Source organism: Eriocheir sinensis, chromosome 4 (assembly GCF_024679095.1).
Source record: "Eriocheir sinensis breed Jianghai 21 chromosome 4, ASM2467909v1, whole genome shotgun sequence".
NCBI classification, from domain to species: domain Eukaryota; kingdom Metazoa; phylum Arthropoda; class Malacostraca; order Decapoda; family Varunidae; genus Eriocheir; species Eriocheir sinensis.
The window spans coordinates 19,217,415-19,239,964 of record NC_066512.1 but is presented as its reverse complement, the minus strand read 5'-3'; the positions used below and the strand labels follow the sequence as shown (position 1 = coordinate 19,239,964).

The following is a 22,550-nucleotide window of genomic DNA, read 5'->3' as shown; positions in this document are numbered from 1 at the left end:
AAAATTGGAGACTAAAAACTAAGGTAGGTGATTTTTCTCAGATTGTACAACTGCATAAGAGGCACTGAGATGGGAAAGACAACCTATAGCTCTTCATGAAAAGGATCACATATATATAAATGAGAGAGAGAGAGAGAGTTTTCCTGTTATCAGATATAGGTTCTAAATGTAGAGATTAGAAGCTGCTTGACCTCATCATTTATCTGGGAAGGTCTTCATTCAACCTAGTAGCCTACATATCAAAGTAAGCAAGCACACACACTCTCTCTCTCTCTCTCTCTCTCTCTCTCTCTCTCTCTCTCTCTCTCTCCTAGTTTAAGGGCCAACTATAACAAAGACGGTGTTCATTACAAGGAGTTTAAGTAGAGGTTGAATGTGCTATATTCATTTTCATATCTCCTTGAACTGAAATATGATTGCAAAAATACCCCAGTGGCATGGTATGGTAGATAACAATGATATATATATATATATATATATATATATATATATATATATATATATATATATATATATATATATATATATATATATATATATATATATATATATATATATATATATATATATATATATATATATATATATATATATATATAGTGCATCATGAGTGGCCCCGAACAAAGAAAACGGAGTTGAGTTCGTATCTGAAATTTTTATTTTCAAATTTTATGTTACTTATCTTTCATGTCAACTTTTCTTTCAATTTTCACTATAGAATACTTACCTAGAATATTTGTAATCACTTATTTTGGATGGATTTGAAGTACCGTGAACTTATTTGTGTGTGCACCAACAAACGCCCCCCAGTGATGTAAACAAAGATGGAGCAGCGGGAGGACGGCCACATACCCGCCGCGATATTCTGACGAGCTGGGCGCTTGTGTCACTCCACGAGCCATGGCGTCGGTCAAGGTGGCGGTGCGGGTGCGGCCCTTCAACCAAAGGTAACACCCGAGACGAATACTTGCATGCACTCGAGAAGGAAGCGGATGTTGAGCGGCACCAAGTCGATGAGTGTCAGATACTTCCGTGTGTGTACCTATGGCGAGGTGAAGGATGGCTGTGCGTGGCGGCGGTGCTCTCCTCCGGCACGGTGGCCTTTGAGTCTGTGGCGGGAGAGAACCTTTACCCCGACACAGGGCCGCTGTAACACCCGGGGCTAATGTTGAAGAAGGGGAAGGCGCCTCTTGCGAAGTTATTACTTACATTATGGATTCGTTTTTGCTCCATGAATGCGGTGCAGTAATGTATGACTTGCTGAAAATAGGAGGGGGGTCAAGGAAGTGAAAAGGCCCCCTATTGGAAAGGTTATGTTAGGTTGTTAGGTTAGGCTACTTCAAATACATTAGACATGTGGTGTGGGCCAGCGGAAATACGCAGTGCATGACAGGGTGAGGCAGTGGCGGGGGTGGGTCCACTACGCTGGGCGGTGATTAGAGGTAGGAGTGGGTGCATCTCAGGCGTTGAAAGTCAATACCGGTATGTGTGTGCAGCCTTGGTACTCATCTCCATTTCATTGACCTTTGAGCCTGTAGTGGGTGAGAATTCATTACCCCAGGACATAAGGGAAGTGTAATATCCAAGTTACCAAAGTCTAACGGTGCCGCTTTAGTATGCGATCTACAGCAGTATTTGTAGTCTACCCCAGTAGGCGCCAAGTGTGGTGCTACTTTAGTGTGTGGTTAACCGGTCTGACCTGTCTCCCGAGACCTCATCTGATGTTGTATTGTCACCTGAGTACTCCTCACCTGACACCTGAATGACCTGACCTGTCTTCCTAGACCTTAGCTTGACCAAAGTATTGACCTGACCACAGTCAGATCATTATTTCATGTTACCTGAGTGCTCCTGACCAGTCTATATAAAAGAACAATCATCGAACATCCACTGTGTGACCCACATCTTTACCCTCCTAATTGCTAACAGTTATTGCAATGCTGTTAAAAGACTTCTACAGACGTATCATTTTCCCTGAGGAAACAGCATACTAAAGTAGCACCAGTCTAACATCCCCAGGTTTCCCTAAGTCATATCATCTTGCCTGAAAAGGAGGATAAACAGCTGGTTGGGCTGCATGCTGACTCTGGGATTTGAATTCAAGCTCAATGATTTTAAGCAAGGCGTGCTAACCACTACACCACGAAAGAGTTTCCATGTGTCACCATAACCTAAAATCAGACCCACTTCAGGCTGAAGTTGGGGCTCTTTGGAGGGATGTCTCACTTGCTCAGGAATGCTCCCATGGGACTGTATCGCAGCTTGCAAGTTAAAGCAGTAAATAGTTTAGAAAATATGGATAGGGAGAGCCTTCTGATTGGAGACAATGGAAGAATATGGTATCATGAATATATTTTAAAGATTAAATGCATAAAAAAGTCAATAAATTTAGACTCCTAAATACAAGTATTGATGCTTGGAGTTTTAATTGGGTAAAGAGGTGGTACAGGCAATAAATATTTATGACTTTAAGACCGAGTTGGATAAAAGTAGATATTGAGACAGGACAACACAGGTTAACTCAAATCCTTTATTGTACAACAGGTGAATACACAATCATCTTTTAACATGTACTTGAGATCTAGCCTTGAGATGTAAAGAAAAATAATAATATATTTATATTTTGTTTTGATTGTTTTGATGATTGTATCTCAGTTATGTTAACAGTATGGCATAGCATTGCAATACAGTAGTACTAGTGCTGTAGCCCATAGATGCATAAAGCATCACATATTGAAATTATCTCAAATCTTCACAGTCAAAAGGTTCCACACGGAGACAACTTTAAAACATTTTGTGTTTAATCTGAAAAATTGACCAAGTTGCAGGCATCAAGAAATTGATTAAAATATTTAACCTTGACTGAGAAATGATAATAATTATGTGCAAAGACAATATTATTGGTTTCAATAGTGGCAATAATACTAATGATAATAATAGAGACTGTATTTGCAAATACTGATATTACTTTATTCTTATGCATATGCACTATATTTCCAGAGAAGTGGATTTGTGTTCTCATTGTATTGTTGAAGTTGAAGACAAAAAGACAAAACTTATTAATAATAAGGTAAGTGCTCAGGATAATTAGAAAAGTCATTTTGACTCTACATGTTGATTTTCGGTATGATTTTTTTTCTGTTTCTGTCTCAAGGATGGTCTTTTAATTGTTTACATTGTTTGATATCAACTCTGTATAATTTATACAGTAAGAGAAATAAGTAGCTAGTGAGAAAAAATATTTTCATTAAATCAAGCAAAGCTATAAAAGCAAGAAGTATCACATATTGTGCTTGTTTGAAATCTAAAGCTAACTGGTGGTGTAAGATTGTTCTTGTCCGTAAAGAAACACCAGCTTTTCCATGTTTTAATGAAGTGTCATATTTCCATAATATTAACTGCATGCCGACAATATTTCTGATCACTTTCATTAAGTATCAGACACAAATAGCTTATAGTTATCATCAATAGTCACACCATATAACTGCCATAGCATGCTACATAGAAGAGGATTTGTTATGTAAAATGTAACATGAGTACAAACCAAGATTATAAGAATATTTGTGCTTACTAAACTTTTTACCAATGTTGTACTAGTATTCATGTACAATTTGCCACACCATTTTGATGATTTTAAGTGGAATCCCTTAACCTTGATTCTTCAGATTAGTTGTGGTGATGGAGCAGAGGCCAGGGAACGGGTCAAGGAATTTACATTTGATTTTTCATACTGGTCGCACTTGGAATCTGATCAGCACTTTGCCCCACAGGTATCTAAAATAAGAAAGAATTTTCTGTATCTGTAAATAATAGCAGTAATAATGGACCTTATTAAATTTTTACCTGAATTCTATGTTGAGCTGTGATCACTGCCACCTGATGTCAGGGATATTGTGAACACAGCCAGTGGTAGTATTCAATATGACTATTTGAATAGTTTACAGTAAGTGCATAGCTTATGTGGATCTGCACATGACACATTGGGTGCACAGACCGGTGTTCCTTTATAAAGAAATTAGTATTGGTATGTATATATAAGAACTTATATTGAGCATGACATATACCGTACCTGAATTTGGGACACATTTATAAAGCAATCATCTTTTATTTTGCATGAATCATATAAAGGGCCTATTGAAAAATCACTCCGTACAGCATTGAGTCAAGTCAGTCAAACAAAAAATAGAGAAGCAAGCCTTTAGCAGGGAGACGTGCCTCAGAAGGTAGTAGGGTAGGTGGCGGTGTTGTGCAAAATCCCCAAAGGTGCAAGATAGTGTTTAGGCCAGTATCATATAGATCTAGACACACTAGAAGTTGTATTTTCATAATACATATAAATTTATCAAGATATGTAATTTTCTGCATTCTTTTAAGGTAAAGATATATGATGACTTGGGAACAGATGTTGTCTCCAATGCCCTTCAGGGATATAATGCGTGTGTGTTCGCCTATGGCCAAACTGGAAGTGGAAAAACGTTCACCATGATGGGCTCCCAGGTTAGTAGCATGTTCCATATTTTGATTTCATTGCTACTTAATACTTAACCCTTTCACTACGGCCGGGCCAAAACAGCGCCCCGCGCCGTATCCGGGATCGCCGCGTGCACCAAATTTCAAATGTCGCTATTGAACATAACAAGTTTTCAGCCATAAACTCAACAAAATCATCATATATTATATATGAAGACATGCAGAATTAAATGGTGCACATAAAGAAACATAAATTAATTGATAATTTTGAGATGTAAGCATAAATATAAAGATAAAATAACTCCTATATTGGCTAGAGCGTGCCAGGACGCAGTATGCACGGCCTCGGATATGGTACGGGGCACGCAAGGATGCAGTATACGCGTCCTCGTGTTGAAGAGGTTAATTCATGACTTTTTTCTTGTGCTAGGAAACCATTCTTCTTCCTATAGTCATACTAGATAATGATATTTATTTATTTTGTCTTTATCAATGTTTAGCTCTGACACCATTCTCCCTCAGGGAACTCCCCTTGAGTGACCATGGCAGAATTCTTCAATTTCCTTTGTTCACCTACTTCCTTTTTGCTTCATTCATCCTTACCCCTTTTTGCGGCATATCGTCTCTGTGCCTTTCTGCTTCCTGACTGACTGCCTGAACCAGACTGATGAAGTCCATCATCGACTGACCTAGATTATCATGAGGTCCACCCACAAACAGTGTAGACTTTAAACTTTTAGTGAAATCATTCCCCATGTCATATTACAAGAACATTAAGTGCAGACTATAAATCATCTTTACCTTAGCCCTTGATGTAAAAAATTATCATGCCTGAGTAAGTTTGCCCTTTTAAATATACATATTACTTAAATACCAAGACACTGACTTTTTTCTAGTATTCATAAACTTCACCTAATTCTTGTCTTTCCACTCTTCAACACTGTTACCTACATCCTGCAACTTTATCTTTTTATCGTCTGGTGATGTACAGGAGAAAATAAGTAAGCCTTTGGTGTAATCTTAATTTCAGAACAACCCTGGACTGATTCCAAGGATTTGCGAAGCTTTGTTTTCAAGTATGGCAGAAGGAAGAGAAGCTGGAACTACTTACAAGTAAGGACCAACTGAGCTACAAAGACAATGACAGAATCTGTTGTGCTCATATTGTTTATTATTGATTCCACACATATACCCGAGAAAGAGAGAGAGAGAGAGAGAGATCTATTACTTATTGTATCTTTATGATATTCATTCAACAGGGTCGAGGTTAGTTACTTGGAAATCTATAATGAACGTGTGAAAGACCTGCTGAGAACTGGCGCCCAGAACAGCACTCACTCACTTCGTGTGCGTGAACACCCCAAACTGGGTCCTTATGTGCAAGACCTTTCTGTCCACTTAGTTCAACAGTATCCTGATATTGAGGTAAGTTTTATTCCTCAAAATTTTATATTGATTTGACAGTTGGAAGGATCATATGGTGTCTTCTACCCTTCTTTACTTCCATGCTTCTACTTCTACCTCTTCAAGCTAATTCAGGCTTTCCTTCCTCCTTTCTTTCTTCTCTCTCTCCTCTCATTCTTAGATAAGATATGAAAGTCAATTTTATTGTCATGCATGGATGATCAAACCAATGGTAATCATACCTAATACAGAATCAAGGTTTTAGTAAGTCTTACCTAGTAGACCTTATCTATCATGCTCAGTTTGACACTCAGCTGTGATTGCATACCAAGAACAGCTGTTCTTAGCATATGTGGTGCTGAGATGACTGACAGTGGTGGCCAAGCCCTTCTTACAAACTTGGCTGATCACCAACAATTCTGTTATATGAAACTGCTTATGTGGATTATTACAGTCTAGCCCTAATGCATTATGTAAGTAACAATTATTTCATTAAATCATACTTTAAAATTTTCTGATGCAGGAACTGATGAGGAAAGGAAACTCTCACCGAACAACAGCCAGCACCCACATGAATGACACAAGCTCAAGAAGCCATGCCATCTTCACAGTCACCTTCATCCAAGCCAAACTGATGTCAGACACGCCGCTTGAAACTCGTTCAAAAATTCATCTTGTTGACTTGGCTGGCAGGTATGGTTTGTCTATTTTACAATTTTTTGTGTTTTTGTGTTTGTCTTTAGATTCCATGCTCTTTCTGCATTTGAATTAGTATTCAGATAGCCCTCAATTTTCTGGGGTAGTAGTGTAAAGAGTTTGAAAAATTTGCATCAGATAATTCCAGATATATATTATACAAAACATATTACTATAGAGTACCCATAGTAAGCATTCTTAGCTTTATAATCCTTTAACTGCTTTAGTCCGACTCAGCTACGAAGTCAGTTTGGTGCAGGGAATGTTCAGGGCATTCCATGGCCATAGCACTGCCAAACCATATTTAATGTATACAGAATATTTTATATACAATTTCAAATAGTATATAGATGACATATACACTTTTCGTATGTTTAATCTTTTTTTTTTTGTTAGTGAGCAACTTCTAGTATTTCGTCACGCAAGTATTTTACTTTGTACTTTACATCTTTTTTATTTTGTCTTACACTTTAATCTTTACATAGTATTTTTCTTTTTAAAGTATTCAAGCGTCAAGATCAACTTCTTCCAGAGTAATTTTTACTTTTCAGTCAAGCAGCACACATTTTCTGTTTCAGAGCCAACATTTCTTTTCATTTCACATTTTCATTAGGATTTAGATCTGGCACACATTTTTTCCACGATTTCAGCTCTAGCTGTTTCAGTTACACTTTGCTCTGTGGCAACTTGTTTTGCTCTGTGGCAAGGTGCACCTGTAGGAACTGTGCTGTCTGTTTGTTATGTTGTAATTGGCGTTCTGCGTTTTCAACATACATTCGTGTTCATGCAACTTTCAGACGTTTTCAAGAACGCTGCAATTACACACTTCTTTTTTCCTTCTGCACCACATCAACCACTCACATCCTTCCTGCAGCTTTACACCTCGGTCTTGACTGGAACCTTACCAAACCCGATCGGGCAAAATTTACTGATCACAATTTGAAGTCTATGAGATGGTTTTAATGAGGGCTTCGTTTCACTAACACTTTTGCGGCTGCCGTCTTCTGATGTCTGTGTCCAGTGTTACAGAAATCAAGTCTTCTGTTTCTTCTTTTCTGTTTTTTGAGGGTTTGAGAGCTTTGAGCAGCAGCGACGCAACTTGAGGAGTTTCTTGTAGCCTCCTGTATCCCCTTCCATTATCTCTCTCCCAACACACACCTCTCCCAACACTCAGGTCCCTTTCCTTTCTTCAGTCCTGCAAGAAAGTCCTTTTCACTTCACTTCCCCAGCATCTTGTCAGTTCTTTCCTGGATCCTTCCTCCTCTTCCTCTCTTCCTTCTCTTCTTCTCCTCCTCGTCTGTCCCAGCACGAGTAGCAGCAGCTTTGATCTGACATTCTGATCTTTCTGATCTTCTTAATAATCTTCTTTACTCTCGGTTACTCAATCCTCCATCAACAACCTCTTTCAACTCTTCCTTCTTCAGCTTCCTTTACATTATTCTAGGTTGGAGCCCCAGGGGAGATGTCAGATATGAAAAGATATGCAAGTTGTACAGGAGGCGGAGGAGGCGTCACCGTCGTCCTACACCCCTCCGGGGGGCGTTACCTAATCACTCACGGTTTGAATATGAACTTGCAGGGCGTACTTGGCCGTGTGGGTGGGTATTGTTTACAAAAAATGTCCCAGGATTGACATGACATGAAATAAGCTTGTGCGCATCGCAGCAAGGGATTTGTTGTTGTCGTCGATTTTTCTTCTGCGTTAGCTGTACATAGATGAGGGAGAGAGTAGTTTATTGTGGGTGATGCAGCAGTGCTGTGAAGAGGTTCAGGCCCCACCCAAACTTACCCAAACTACTTGTTTTGTAGCCATTGCTGGTCACAGATATTACTTAAAATAATATTAACAATGGATAAATGTTGATACAAAATACTTTGTCCATATCCTCATGGCCAGACATAACCAAAGCAATAGCCTACTGTCACTGTGTGCACTAACTGACAGACATCCCTTGCAATACAATTGGATTCCTAAAATGATGGAATAGTGGAACTTTGATGAATCTGGATTTCATAAAAAGAATCTAAAAGTCATGAAATTTAGGAGTGTAAAATTGATGAACTACAGTATTACATATTTAGTGATCTAAAATAATTGCTGATAATGAAAACAATGCTCCAGCTCTTAAATTTTCTTAAATTTACAGTGAAAGAGCTGATGCAACAGGTGCAACTGGTCAGAGGCTGAAGGAAGGTGCCCACATCAACAAGTCACTGGTGACTCTGGGATCTGTTATCAGTGCCCTCGCAGAGCAGGCAGCCAAGTCCACTACAGGGAAAAACGTCTTTATTCCTTACAGAGACTCTGTCCTTACGTGGTTGTTAAAGGATTCCCTAGGTGGGAATTCTAAAACTATCATGATAGCAAGTTAGTATGAATGTTAAGTTCTTGATTTTCTCTTGCTTGTCTTTTTTATATTCTGTTACTACTTTAAATAGTAAAAGTTGAATATTATGTAAACAGGACTGTTCATTTGAGAAGTTGATCTTTCCTTCTATTAATGTGTATTTTCTTTTTACTTGAGGCCTGTCCTTCTTACCCAGGGTTAGCAGGAATGACTACAAGTTTCACTACACATGTCTATGATATAGCAGCTAGGAAGAAAAACAATGGATTAAGTAACATGTATTGTAGAACCATAAGAAGAAATTCTGTCTTTGAAATATATATTTGATTTTGGTGATTTGTTCAATTATGATACAACAATCCAAGCTGATACAGAAATACTGAAATAGCAAATTCTTACATATTTTGAGACTACAACATTATCCAAAATGATGACTGTAGTATTAGTGTTACTATTAATATATCATTGTGGTTCTCCCTCAAGCTATTTCTCCTGCTGATGTTAATTATGGGGAGACTCTGAGCACCCTGAGATATGCCAACCGAGCAAAGAATATCATCAACAAGCCCACCATCAATGAGGACCCCAATGTAAAGCTGATAAGGGAGCTCAGGGAAGAAATCCTTCTTCTTAAAAGCAAACTCCAGGAGAACACTGTTGACGTTGAGGTAAGTCATTTCATCTCAAAAATAACATAATTTTCATTTGAATCTGTCTATATCACTGACTCCCTCATCCTTCACAGGAACTTACCTCAAAGGGATGCCTATAACAGAAGCATCTCCAACTTTCCCTATTTTAGCACCCTTTTTAGCACACAATGCCTTGCCAGCCATCTCTTTCACTTTATTGATTCATTTCCTTGGTGGTCTCCCTCTGAAACCCCCTCCCTCAGTCCTACCCTCATAATATTTATAGTCATTAAGTCATCCTCATTTATTCTCGTTATGTGTCCAAATCATCTTGGTGCACAATGTTTCACACTTTCATACATTCCACAATCCACTCCCTCAATGTTATGCCCCTACCAAACCTCTCATACAAGCTTTCATTTATTAGTGTACTGCATCCCGCATGCATATCTCGGATGCATATAACGGTGTTGGGAGGATAATACTATTTCTCATACCCTTCTTTATCCCCATGCTCTCACTTCTTCATAACTCTCAAAAGCACTTATCACCTGTCTGCCCTTCTCTGCTTTCTTCTTCATTTCTCCCTACATGCTATCATAAGACTGTGCCTAAATACTCATACTCACTCACTTCCTTCATCCTCTTCTTGCAACCAAATTCCATCGTCCTCATATTTAAAACCGTTCCATATGTTTTTCATTTGAAATATTATTACAATGAGGATATATGCATACTTATAGGCTTATACTTGTCTTAGAAAAGGAGGTGTAATATAGAATGTTTATAATTTTCACAGGCAAACAGTGAAAAAGGGAGCATAATGGAGACCTTAAGCCAGAAACAAGCCAAAGAAAAAGAACTAACTGACCAGTGGACGGAAAGATGGAGTGAGACACATACCATCCTTCAAGAACAAAAAACGTTGGGTCTTCGGAAAGCTGGTGTGCAAAAACATCATCTGTTTGTTTTGTATATTGTCTTTTTCATCTCTTAAAAGCCATATAAGTGAATATATTCTCTCCCTTTGTCTGTGTTCATTTCCCTTAATTATAGTATTTATAAAAAGACTTGACAACACATTCTGTTACAGGCCAGGGTGTGGTATTAGACTCCGAGCGCCCCCATCTTGTTCTGATTGATGATAACCTGCTGACCACGGGTGTGACACTGTACCATCTTAATGATGGCCTCACCACCATTGGTTCACTTGCCTCCCAGGATATAAGTCTAGAGGTATGAGTTTGCATTGTTTTAATACACTGGAATTGTAAAATGCCTTTATTCCATATGTATTATGACAGGTAACTTAAAAGAGACAATGCAAGTTAACTTTGAGACTACTCAACTTTGATCAATTGAAAAACAGGCTTAAAATGGTTATCATGACTCTTCCTTCTCTATCCTTCAGGGAGGAGAAGTCTTGGAGGAGCATTGCACAATAGAGTTGCATGATGGCGTTGCAACTCTTGAATCTAAGCCTGATGCCCAGTGTTGGGTCAATTCACAACTAGTTGATAAAGAAAGTAGATTAACACAAGGTTAGTATTGAAATATATCATTGTCATCACCTTCACTAATCATTATCATCATCAACAGCATTCATCTCTGTTATGAGCATAATGCAATACACAATATAATGTCCTTCCATTACATTATTAACCTGGTGTAATGAAAAAAGGTGGAAAATCTTCCTTGGACATTTGTTTTCTTTTCTCTCTTTTCAAAAAGGGTGTATTTCCCAACTTCCCAATAATCATTCCAGGTTTTCTCTATTCTTCCCTTTGTCAAACTTTTGGTACCAAAACTGGCAATGAATTTTTAAAGATATGACATGTTTGCTCATTGGAAGTTTATGTAAACTTAAAGAATTGCAGCTGAAATTGTATAGCAAAATTATTCCTGAAATACATACCCAGTTTTAGATTCATTTGGAGTCACCAAAATGAATTAGCCATTCTGTCGTACCATGTTTTACTGTGTATCTGTTTCCTTCTTTGAGAAATTGATTTCACCCTTTTAAATGTGAGTCTGGCTCAGAGTAGCCCTGTTTGAAGTAATGGTTAGAGCAGCCATCATTGGCATTCAAATGATTTTATTAAACTGTATAGTATGTCTTGCGGGCTATCAAACATTGGCTCATATTCACAACCCATACTATGAACTATTGTTATTAGTTGTTTGCAGTCACAGTTTTTTCTCATCATCAATTGATACTTTTACTTTCTTGTCACTCACATGTTCTACTTACTGCAACAAGAATGTTTTAAGTAATAATGATGGTCATATGTGGCACATATCATGTTTTCAATAAGATATGAAACATTTTATGAATAGTTGTTGATCAAACTTAATAACCCCAAGGATGCCAAAAGTTTCCATTTGTTTGTAGCCTTTTACTTTTTTAATTACAATTGTGGTGATGAGGAACATAATTCTTAATTTAGGATGTGTTGTTGTGCTTGGTGGGAGCCACATGTTCCGGTACAATGATCCACAAGAAGCAGCAAGACTTAGAAGGGAAGGCAACAAGACTCACCTCAACCTCTCAAGACTCTCTTTCTTATCCAGATCGGCCACAGATCTTATTAGATCATGTGACAATATATCAGGGTTAGTAACATTATCTTACAGGTACTCACAGAGGTGGGCACTCAACCTTTTCATTTGTGCCACAAACACAACTACAACTCAGCTGAAAAACTGCACTGCAACCATTTTGCAAAAATTGTGCTGTAAATACACTTGCAAGTGCAACCCAATAATAATACCCAAAAAATTACTTTACTTGCTGATAAAACAATCTAATTAATACAAACTATCTACCCATCTATATCTTACCCCAACCTGATCTTATACTCTGTCATGTCTATATGGCTTTGCAAAATCAGTGATTTGCCCTCTTGCCTTTTCAAATACCAAGTACCATACCCTACTGTTGCCTACATTTACTTTCAACTTTTTTCTTTCATACACTCTGTAAAATTCATCTGTAATCCTCTGCATTATCTTTTCATTTTCTGCCAACAATACTGTATCATCTACTAATATGTGTTCCACCACTGATTCCTCAGTACTTTTCACTTGATCGATACAAACAATCATTATTAACACTATTATAAAAGTACAAAAAGCTGCAGAAGATTCAGGTTCCCGTTAATGAAGAGTAACATCTCAAAGTTTGGGTTTGCTGAATCCAGCCTATTTTGGCCTGGGACCATCCTTCTCTATAAAGAACAGATATTCTACAGCCATACTAGTTTCTTATTGCAGTAGACATGAAAGCTCTTATGTGTTAAATCTTTCATCCACATTTCATCTGCCCTCCGAGGAAGTTAGACTATTTCCTGTATACTTCTAAACCTCAGTGCTGTATGTATGCAGCAAAGTCTGTTCATCAAACATAAGCAGAAAAGTTGCACCAAGAAACTGAATGGTTTCAGGTAAGCAGTTGCCACTTAAGATGCAATCTCCCCTCTTTCCTCCCTTTTTTCAATTATTGTTGAAAATAGCATCACGCTGTACTCCCCCTTGAAAATCCTCATAAAAATTTAAGCCACAACCAGTATGTAACTCCTTGCAAGAACTTTTGGTACATCTGAAAATGAAAAAAAAAAAGTTGCAGTGCAAGTTGCAAGCCAGAAGTTGCAGGCCAACTGCCCACCTTTGGAGATACATTTGCCAGTAGTGTACATATATGTAAATTATATTTTCTTATTATATGAAAATTAGAATTATAAGATTTCAGTTATTTCCAATTTTAAGCATTAGCATTTATAATAAGGGATGATCTTAGATGAGTCTTATGACTTACTTACCTTATTATTCAGAATGGACAGTGATTTAGAGAAGACCAATTTAGATGGCAGCAATTTCTCCCGTATTGGAAAGGTAAGTGTTGCAAGTTGCTGTGCATTATGTTTGTCAATATTGTGTATACTTGAGGAAACAGTGAAAGATTCAGATACTTTTCTTAACATTTTCTATATATTCATAGCGTAAATCCTTTTTATTTGGCAATTTCTTTCTTATTTGTTTGGAACAGATGTCCAAAGTAGCAGAAAATACTGATTTATGTGAAATATCAACACAAACCAGCCTTCACACACATAGTCAACCAACATCACCGTTTGGTAGCCATATTGAAGACTGCGATATTAACCCTGCATTACGAAAGTCAAGGTAAGGCTAAGGTAGTGTTATGTTTTGTGCGGTAAAGTGTTGAAGTTCTACAAAGCAAGATATGCATGATATTGACTGATGGATGATGGTGACTTAACTATCTTCATGGTTAAAAAGGTAGTTTTCACTTTTTTAAGCTATCAGAACCACATAACAATTTAAAGAACTTCCTCGCATGGCCTTTAATGTATGTATGTTAGATATTCAACTAACGTTTCATTGTGTGATAAATCTTCTTAATCTTTTTCAGCTTAACACTTCCTTTGGGCGGGAATAAAGAAGATGTAGGTGTTGAAACCATTTCCATCAACTCGACTCCTGCATCTGACACGTTTTATACAGCTACATCCGTCCTCTCTCCTGATCCACATGACCTCACCTCCCCCTTGTCACCTCTACCTCTTGATGTGCCTCACTCAGGAAATGTGAAGAACGCTGAAAACTCAAACGCTGGTGCTTGTGGTGCCTTGGTTGATAAACAAAGTGAGATTGTTTCTGAAGTGCCTATTGAAGATGTAAAAAAAGTCAAGTTCCCTTACTCTAAAAATGACAGTAATATAAGGTCTTCACGACATACATTGTCTGCAAAAGATGGTAGTTTCTGTGGTATTAATGCACTGAGAATTAATGATAAAGATACTAGTGACTTAGTTGAAAATGATTCTCTGGTTGCAAGTCCAGCCAATCAGGTTGCACAAGAGACTTCTTTTGGTGCTTTTCTTTTATCTCCCATCCATATGCATGAAGATTCCATCCATTCACAAGATTTTCATGGCATGCAAGGGAAGGCAGCTTCAACTCCTCTCAGAGAAGAACTTAGGAGCGAGAGTAAAATCAAAGACTCCCAGAGTGTCAAATCCCGACTGAATGGCAGGTCGAGTTCACACAGTGAACCGTCTTCAGAGGTCCCCAAGACATCTTCTTATAGTGATGCTGATGAGTTACGTGCATACCCGTGTGGCACAGATAATGAACACTCTGAGTCATTCAATAATAATGTCTTTCTTGATAATGGAAATCAAAAATGCTCTCATGATGTTTCACATATTCGTAAAGAGTCTAAGTACGCCCTGGAAGACAATGTTACACAAAATGATGATTCACCAGATTCCTCTGATTGGTACCCAGGACTCAGTATTAGGGAGAAGAGTGAGTTGATATCACAAGAGATTGAAGTAGGAAAAGCAGCAGAAGTCCTCATGAGGTTACGAGCAAGAAGTAACGAATCTGACATCAGTATTGGTGAACAGGTATGTCAGAGGCCACATGTAAACACATAAATAATACCAAATGCATAGTTTGCCTACTCTTAAACTAGTCATCTGTGTAAAAGGACAGGTTGAGTATAATTATGCACAGATGAAACCTTATATTTTTGTGTATATATATCCAATTTCCAGATCCGTGAGCTTGAAGAATTAAAGCAACATTATGGTAATTTAGAAGAACAGCTGATTCAGAAACAATTGACAGATGGAGGTGACTGTGAACATGGTGCCAAGGAAGGCCATAAAGCACAGAGTATTGAGAGACCTTCAGATCTCCCTCTGGACTCATCACTTCTTCAGGAAGATAGGTATGAATACATCCTGGATATATGAAAAACTACTTTCCTTTATCACAGTTATCAAAACCTCAGCATTACTATACTGCCATTCTTGATTTCCATCCTTAAGCAGTCAATAACCCCTCCTAATTTCTGTCTCCTTCTCATAGGTCTTTACCCAACCCTCAAAATACCTTATCTGTTCTTGTCTTAATTTCCAGATGATCCTTTTAAAAGCATTTTGTATTAAATTTCCACCTGTCAATGACTCATTGATTTTTACCAGCTCCTTCTATGGCTGTGCTGTCTGTAAAGCTTGTTTTGTTTTAATATAATCCTGAAAAAATAAACAACACCACATCGTTATTGCAATGTTCCCTTAAGACATCATATTGTCGATATAAATAACCTGATGTTAGGTGATCATGAATTCAACACCTTCCCCACATATTTCATGGGAAAAGTATTCATTGCCATTGTTGACATTACCCTTGACGGAGGATGATGTTGAAGATTGAATTTTACAGGTTAGCTCTCCTAATTGAACGTGAGGTGCAGAGACGAGTACTAGAAGAAGTGGTTGCAAGGGAAAATGTAGTTTTAAACCCAAAGTCCCCAAACAGAAGAACTTATAGATCTATGAGTGCATCGATGGATCACTGGAACTCGTAAGTTATTTAACTTTTAGTAATTTAACATTCCCTATATTTTTCTTTGCACATACACTGTAGGATACAAAGTTCATTATTAAATTTGGATTTTGTAATCACTTTTTCCATAAATACTTCAGTACAGAAGATTACATTCCCTTGTATACTGTTTTACTATATTTAATTAATTGATTAATTAATACGTATATAAACAGTAAACAGTAAAACCTCCTCAAGTTAGCACAATAGGGACAGAAGTCATGGTGCTGTAGCTGTAGGTAGCCTAATTACAACACTTAACTATCACCACCAAAATAATAACTTATTACTGCTATGATAAATAGTAACCTTTTTTTTATTATTGTTATTACAGGGGAGTAAGAGTGCTAACTCCATCAGAAGTAAGACCATATACATCAATGAGTGTGAGTTTTTCTTTGTCCTGTGTTTGGTATAGAATTTGTATACAGTAAAAAAATATACATAGGTATGTATTTGAGGACTTAACAGCAAATACATTTTTTTATATTATGTAAATTGAGCAGTGTAACTCTGGCATACTGGGGCTGATAAAATTCAGGAAACCTAAGGGCAAGGGCAAGCTTAAACTAAATGCTGCAGTTACTGAGTTAAGGGATGAGGAAGACAAATTATAAGCAGTCAATGTAGGCCATTTATCCATTTGCATTCCCCTTATAACTTTGTGTATCAGTTATTTTTGGTTCAAAGCAGTCGTTGATACTTGGAGAGTTAGATATTTGGCTGTGAATATATTTGATTAGTCACTGGACCATGTTATCGAATGCTAACCGTACATACTATGAAATATACTTGTTTTCTATATAATTAAAATGCTAAAGGTATTTCTTTTAATTCATATTCACTTTTACATGATTTATTTAATTTGCACTTTAATTCTCAGCTTTTAAATTTTACATTCATAAATCTACAGGCTGGGTATGAAATGGAGGGAGAAATTGGAAATCATCTATACCAGAGTGCAACATCTGCAGATGATTTGCTTCTGACTCCAGGACCACTCCAGTCTCCTTTAAGTAAGAACTTTGTCATTTCTCTAGAATAATAGTCTTCATAATTGTCATCATTATCATCACAAGGTTGCAGAAGGAGAGTAGGGGTGAAATCTTCAACAAAAAATATTCATGGTCAGAGGAGAATAGATTACTCACTGTGTTGGACCACACTGGACTATCACAAACTTTTTAACTAAAGAACCATGGAGAATGAGCATCCTATCATCATTAGCATTCAGTGGCATTGCCAGGTAACAACCTGGGGGACTTAAGGTATCTGTTTCAAGGGTTTACCTCAAAAAAATTGTTTTCTGTATAAAATATTCCGTAGAAATATTGAAAGCACGGCCTTTTTAATGGTATACTATCATATATGTACGTAGATAAATTGTGTTGGAAAAAATGGTTTATTACCCGTATTTACTGCACCAGCGCGTCTCGGAGGTCTAAGCTCTCATGTGCGTACGCGTGGTACTCTTAGCAGAAAAATCACCAAAAATTGGGGGGGTTCCAATGTTTTTGAAATTTTCTACACCACTCGCTCATTCCTAGCTGGTAACTCTGGATCGTGATCGCCTTTGTCACACGTGAGTATACAGCATTTCCCTGCAGAAATCTTGCAGTTTTCATGCTTGAAAACATGCCACGACCTTCTAAGAAGGCCCAGAGGAGGAGAAAATGCGCTATAGCTGCCAGGAGGAGGAAGCTAGAGACACGAGCAACCTCTACAGCCAATACAACATCCAAGCCTGGTGTTGAGGGGGAGCTGGCACCTCCTGATACCCCCATCAAGAATGGATAATATCCTTGTAAATGAAGGGGACCGGATGCCTGGGAGTAATACTTTATGCAGAAAACTCTCTGAGACCTGTACAGCCTCCAGCACCGTTCATACAAAGTGATACAGATCACAATTTAGAAAAGTGGCTTTTTCTCGATTCTAAAGTTGCTCGCACATAATGCAGAATAACTTCAAAAGTTCTGAATGTATCTAAAAAGTTTTTTCACCAAAAGAAAGAGCGTAAAAAGATGTAAATATCCGGGCCGAATTTTTGCTCTATACATCTTCAAACATTAGTTTCGAAATTCTTTATCAGATTTTTTTGGGGGAAAATATAAATATATTATTTTTTTTCCTGACTCATATATCTTATAAAAAAAACTGGCTTCCAAATGCAAGCAATACAATGTTGTATACGGTGTTAGAAATCATGTAAGTTGAATAAAACTTTACGACTAGTTTAGATTTTTTTTAAGGGTGGAAAAACTGAAAAACTATTCTTCAAATTCCGCTGAAAATTGCACACTCATCTCGGAACAACCCCAATTAACATATAATTAAATAAATAAAAATTGGCCTAAAAATAAAAATAATAAAATTTCAGTGAAACGGATACGTTAAGCCTCCCCAAAAACCTTTTCAGTCTCCTCAGTAGCCCCAACCCCATCAATTTTGAAACAATTTAGTGTTCCTTTCTCTTGGCATGACCTCAGCTCCCCATTGCACCAAGGAAGCCCCTCCTAAGCTTACCCTATATAAATATCTGAGTTGACTTAAAAACAATAATATTGCACTTCCTTTGCTATCCTGTTCATACTTACTTGCAGAATAATCATTTACATAATGATTTTTTTTTTTTTTTTTTTTTTTTTTTATAGTAACATGATAAAAATGTTTTCATTATGCCAAAGTCTGTAGCAAAGAACCTGCAATATTATTGTTTCTGAAGTCTGAGTTGACTTAAAAAATATAGTATAAATATGTTCTTTGCTATGCAATTCATACATACTAGTAGAATAATCATGTATGTTATGAGGGTTTTTTATCTTATAACATGATAAAAATGACTTCTTTAGGCCCATGTATGCACATCATATTACATGGACATCATTAATATTGTCTTACATTGCTATAGTAATCAATGTCAATGCAGTGACCTAGAAGGCTCCCCTTTGTGTGGGGTGACTCCCTCATGAGCAGCCCTCGCTTCGTTCTCTCCGTTCTTTCAGCGTGGTGTCTTTGAAATCTCAAGACACTCAACAAGTTGATATGCTAAATAATTTAATATATTTATCATGCCAGTAAACAAATTTATCTAATAGGGCTTCATATGAAAGAATAACTAAATAAGTTGACTATTGAAAAATAGCTAAATCACCCCTCTGCCCCTTGAAGTTAAAATTAAACTTATGGTGCTAATAGGCATCTACACTCCCTACTGTGAACAGGCCAGTTATATAAGATTGAACATGTTTGAGGTCTATACTGCATAAGAAGGTCATTCACATTTTTGTGACTAGAAATATGTCATAGGAATGAAGTTCTTTTTTTATCATTTAGCCTGTGGTAAAATTGGTTATGTTGTATGTTATATCACTTAAAGTTACAGTATCAAAGAACCTATAAATGACATTGAGGACCTGCCAAATCTTAATACCTAATGATTTAGATAAATACTTATATTTTTAATCTTTACAGCTGATTATGATATGTCTTGTGGAATCTGTGTATGTATCCCTGGCTATGAAATGAGAGGTGCTGGCTCAGCTGCACACTGGGAGTATGAGGTAAGCTGGTTAAATAACAGTTAATCATTGTCAGAAATTCATTTTATATAGATAATGTAAAATTTGTGCATCATGATTCTTTAGCATGTTTTTCTTTCCTCACATTTTTTGAAGGAGTTTTTCATTAAATGTTTCTTTGCAGGTAAAAATCGCAGCTGGTAATGAATCCTGGACTGTTTTCAGAAGATACAGAAGATTTAGGGAACTTCACATGTATATGTGTCATAAATATGGGCAACTGGTGAGTCAACATATTGCACATTTTCAAGTGTATGCATTGTTATACAAACACTTTTCACTAAGAATTCGATCAGTGTTAGTGGTTATAACAGAGAAGGACCCCTGGTATCCCTCTCTCCATGTACACTGTGTATACTGTAAATTTCTTACTTAGTTGACATCACTTCCTCACTTATATTTTCTTCAAAGTCATACATGTTAATGAGGTTAAATTTCTTCTAAGCAATAATCAGAGAGCACTCACTGACAGACCCATTCTTGTTCACCAGGTTGAAGACCTTTATTTTCCTCCACGCCGCCTCTTTGGAAACTTTTCTGAAAGGGTTGTGGCAGAGCGGCGTGGACAATTAGAGGTAAGAAGATGAGTCATATTTGTCTATATAATAATCTAGTCATGTTTTTTGTTATACGAATAAGAAACTTGATAACCAACACTGATGTAGTGATGGGCACACACTCAAGGTTAAGAGAGGAGCATACATTAGGAGCTCATGAGGTCATTAGACCTACACAATGCAGTTCCTGTAAACCGGTTATATACAGTATTTTCATCCATGAATTTATTTACTCTGAAAATTTTAGTTGTACATTTGTATTTCCACTAACCACATGGCTGATAAGTTTGTTCCATCTCTACCACCCTTGAACCATTTCTTGCACACTTTCTTGAATTTAGGTTTATGTAACATATAAATTTATGTTATGTATCCTAACTTGTTTTTAATATAAAATTTTATTTGCATTACTTGATCCTATTAAAATATCTCATCACTGTCATACCCTCTGCCTTTCCATCAAGTTGAAAATTCATTCCTTTTTACTTCAGTAGCAACATAAGCATATATTATAATCAATCCTTAGTCTGTGCATTTTCAGGATACTGGATAGATGGTGAGGCAGTTAATGCAGGGATGTTTTGCACACACTATAGTTACTAAAATTGTATATGCTCTCAGTGCTCATGTAATAATGCTGATGTATGATGTGTCTCAGGTGTACCTCCAGCAGCTCATAGTGCTATGCAGTGACCTAGAAGGCTCCCCTTTGTGTGGGGTGACTCCCTCACGAGCAGCCCTCGCTTCATTCTCTCCGTTCTTTCAGCGTGGTGTCTTTGAAATCTCAAGACACTCAACAAGTTGATATGCTAAATAATTTAATATATTTATTATACCAGTAAACAAATTTATCTAATAGGGCTACATATGAAAGAATAACTAAATGAGTTGACTATTGAAAAAAAGGGTTGTGAAAATTACAAATAGCTAAATATCATGAAAGAGTGAAGCCCTCAAACATCATGGTTAGTATTATATTAGTATGACATTTACATCAAAATTTATGTAGCAGTTTGACAAATAGTTTTCTACATGTAGAATACATTTACAGATTTTTATAGTTATATTATCAGTATGCTTAATTTAGATAAATATTCAGTAATCATACATTTTTTTAAATGGCAGAAATCACATTTACATGAGATGTATCCCTAATGTTTAGTCACCTGACCCCCATTGTATTCAGATTGGAATTTGAATCTCATAACAATAGTTAAACAGCATAGAATCACATTATGTGTCCTATATTTTTATGAAGAGTATTTAAGAATCATTAGAACATCATACATTCCTTTTCATAATTCATATATTCTTATTTTTATGCTAATCTTTTACATTATATGAATTTTGTGTTCTGTACCTGCATAACATTTCACTAGTCTTTAAGTGTTATTTTCAAAGTCTCTCTCTCTCTCTCTCTCTCTCTCTCTCTCTCTCTCTCTCTCTCTCTCTCTCTCTCTCTCTCTCTCTCTCTCTCTCTCTCTCTCTCTCTCTCTCTCTCTCTCTCTCTCTCTCTCTCTCTCTCTCTCTCTCCTCTCTCTCTCTCTCTCTCTCTCTCTCTCTCTCTCTCTCTCTCTCTCACTCTCTCTCTCTCTCTCTCTCTCTCTCTCTCTCTCTCTCTCTCTCTCTCTCTCTCTCTCTCTCTCTCTCTCTCTCTCTCTCTCTCTCTCTCTCTCTCTCTCTCTCTCTCTCTCTCTCTCTCTCTCTCTCTCTCTCTCTCTCTCTCTCTCTCTCTCTCTCTCTCTCTCTCTCTCTCTCTCTCTCTCTCTCTCTCTCTCTCTCTCTCTCTCTCTCTCTCTCTCTCTCTCTCTCTCTCTCTCTCTCTCTCTCTCTCTCTCTCTGTGAAAAAGGATTCATACTTGTTCAGCCCGTTTATATTTGAAAGGCAGCTGAAGAATACGAGTAAGTAGCAAGTGGTGCTGGGGGAGTTCAATTATAGAAGAACATAGCCTTGGAAATGCTCATTGTTGTCTAGGTAATGGTTAAATCTCATGGAAATAGTCACTAAGGTATTATCATCAGATGCAATGTGTTCAGAAAGATTCTTAAATTGGTTTAGAACTTTAGATAGATGCAGTTATGGCTTATTCATTCTTTTTCTCACTATTAGGGCAGGGTCTGAAGTCATGCAGCCTTTAGTTTGCAATGGTAAAAAAAAGTGGTACTGAGTTTTCACATACTGTTAGGGGAGGGTCTGGACTCATGCAACCTTAGATATAGTCTGGTATGGTTATGTGGACAGCACTAAGTTTGAGTTCTTGATTCTAAAAGGACATCCAGTGATATTCCTTTGTTTATGTGCAAGCTGTAATCACGAAGTCTGGTGTCACTATTATTCAAGGCTTCCTTTTTGGATGTAGTATTTAATATTTGCTACTTTTTTGTGGGGATTCATATAGTTTGTGTGACAGAAAATAGATTATATTTATGATTTATGATACCCAC

The 22,550-nt window shown here is 37.1% G+C and overlaps 1 protein-coding gene across 1 annotated transcript; it reads left to right on the top strand.

Moving 5' to 3' along the window:
* Positions 1-788: 788 nt before the first annotated feature.
* On the top strand, positions 789-21,568 carry LOC127009469 (kinesin-like protein KIF16B). Its single transcript, XM_050882568.1, has 24 exons — positions 789-947; positions 3,001-3,070; positions 3,666-3,770; positions 4,375-4,497; positions 5,501-5,583; positions 5,730-5,895; positions 6,398-6,567; positions 8,718-8,938; positions 9,402-9,586; positions 10,350-10,494; positions 10,644-10,786; positions 10,962-11,091; positions 11,998-12,163; positions 13,381-13,441; positions 13,596-13,732; positions 13,983-14,982; positions 15,133-15,308; positions 15,806-15,946; positions 16,302-16,353; positions 16,881-16,983; positions 19,442-19,530; positions 19,673-19,771; positions 20,040-20,123; positions 20,764-21,568. The coding sequence occupies exons 1-24, from the start codon at positions 901-903 to the stop codon at positions 20,908-20,910; spliced, it is 3,843 nt and encodes a 1,280-aa protein (XP_050738525.1). The 5' UTR covers positions 789-900; the 3' UTR covers positions 20,911-21,568.
* Positions 21,569-22,550: the final 982 nt, after the last annotated feature.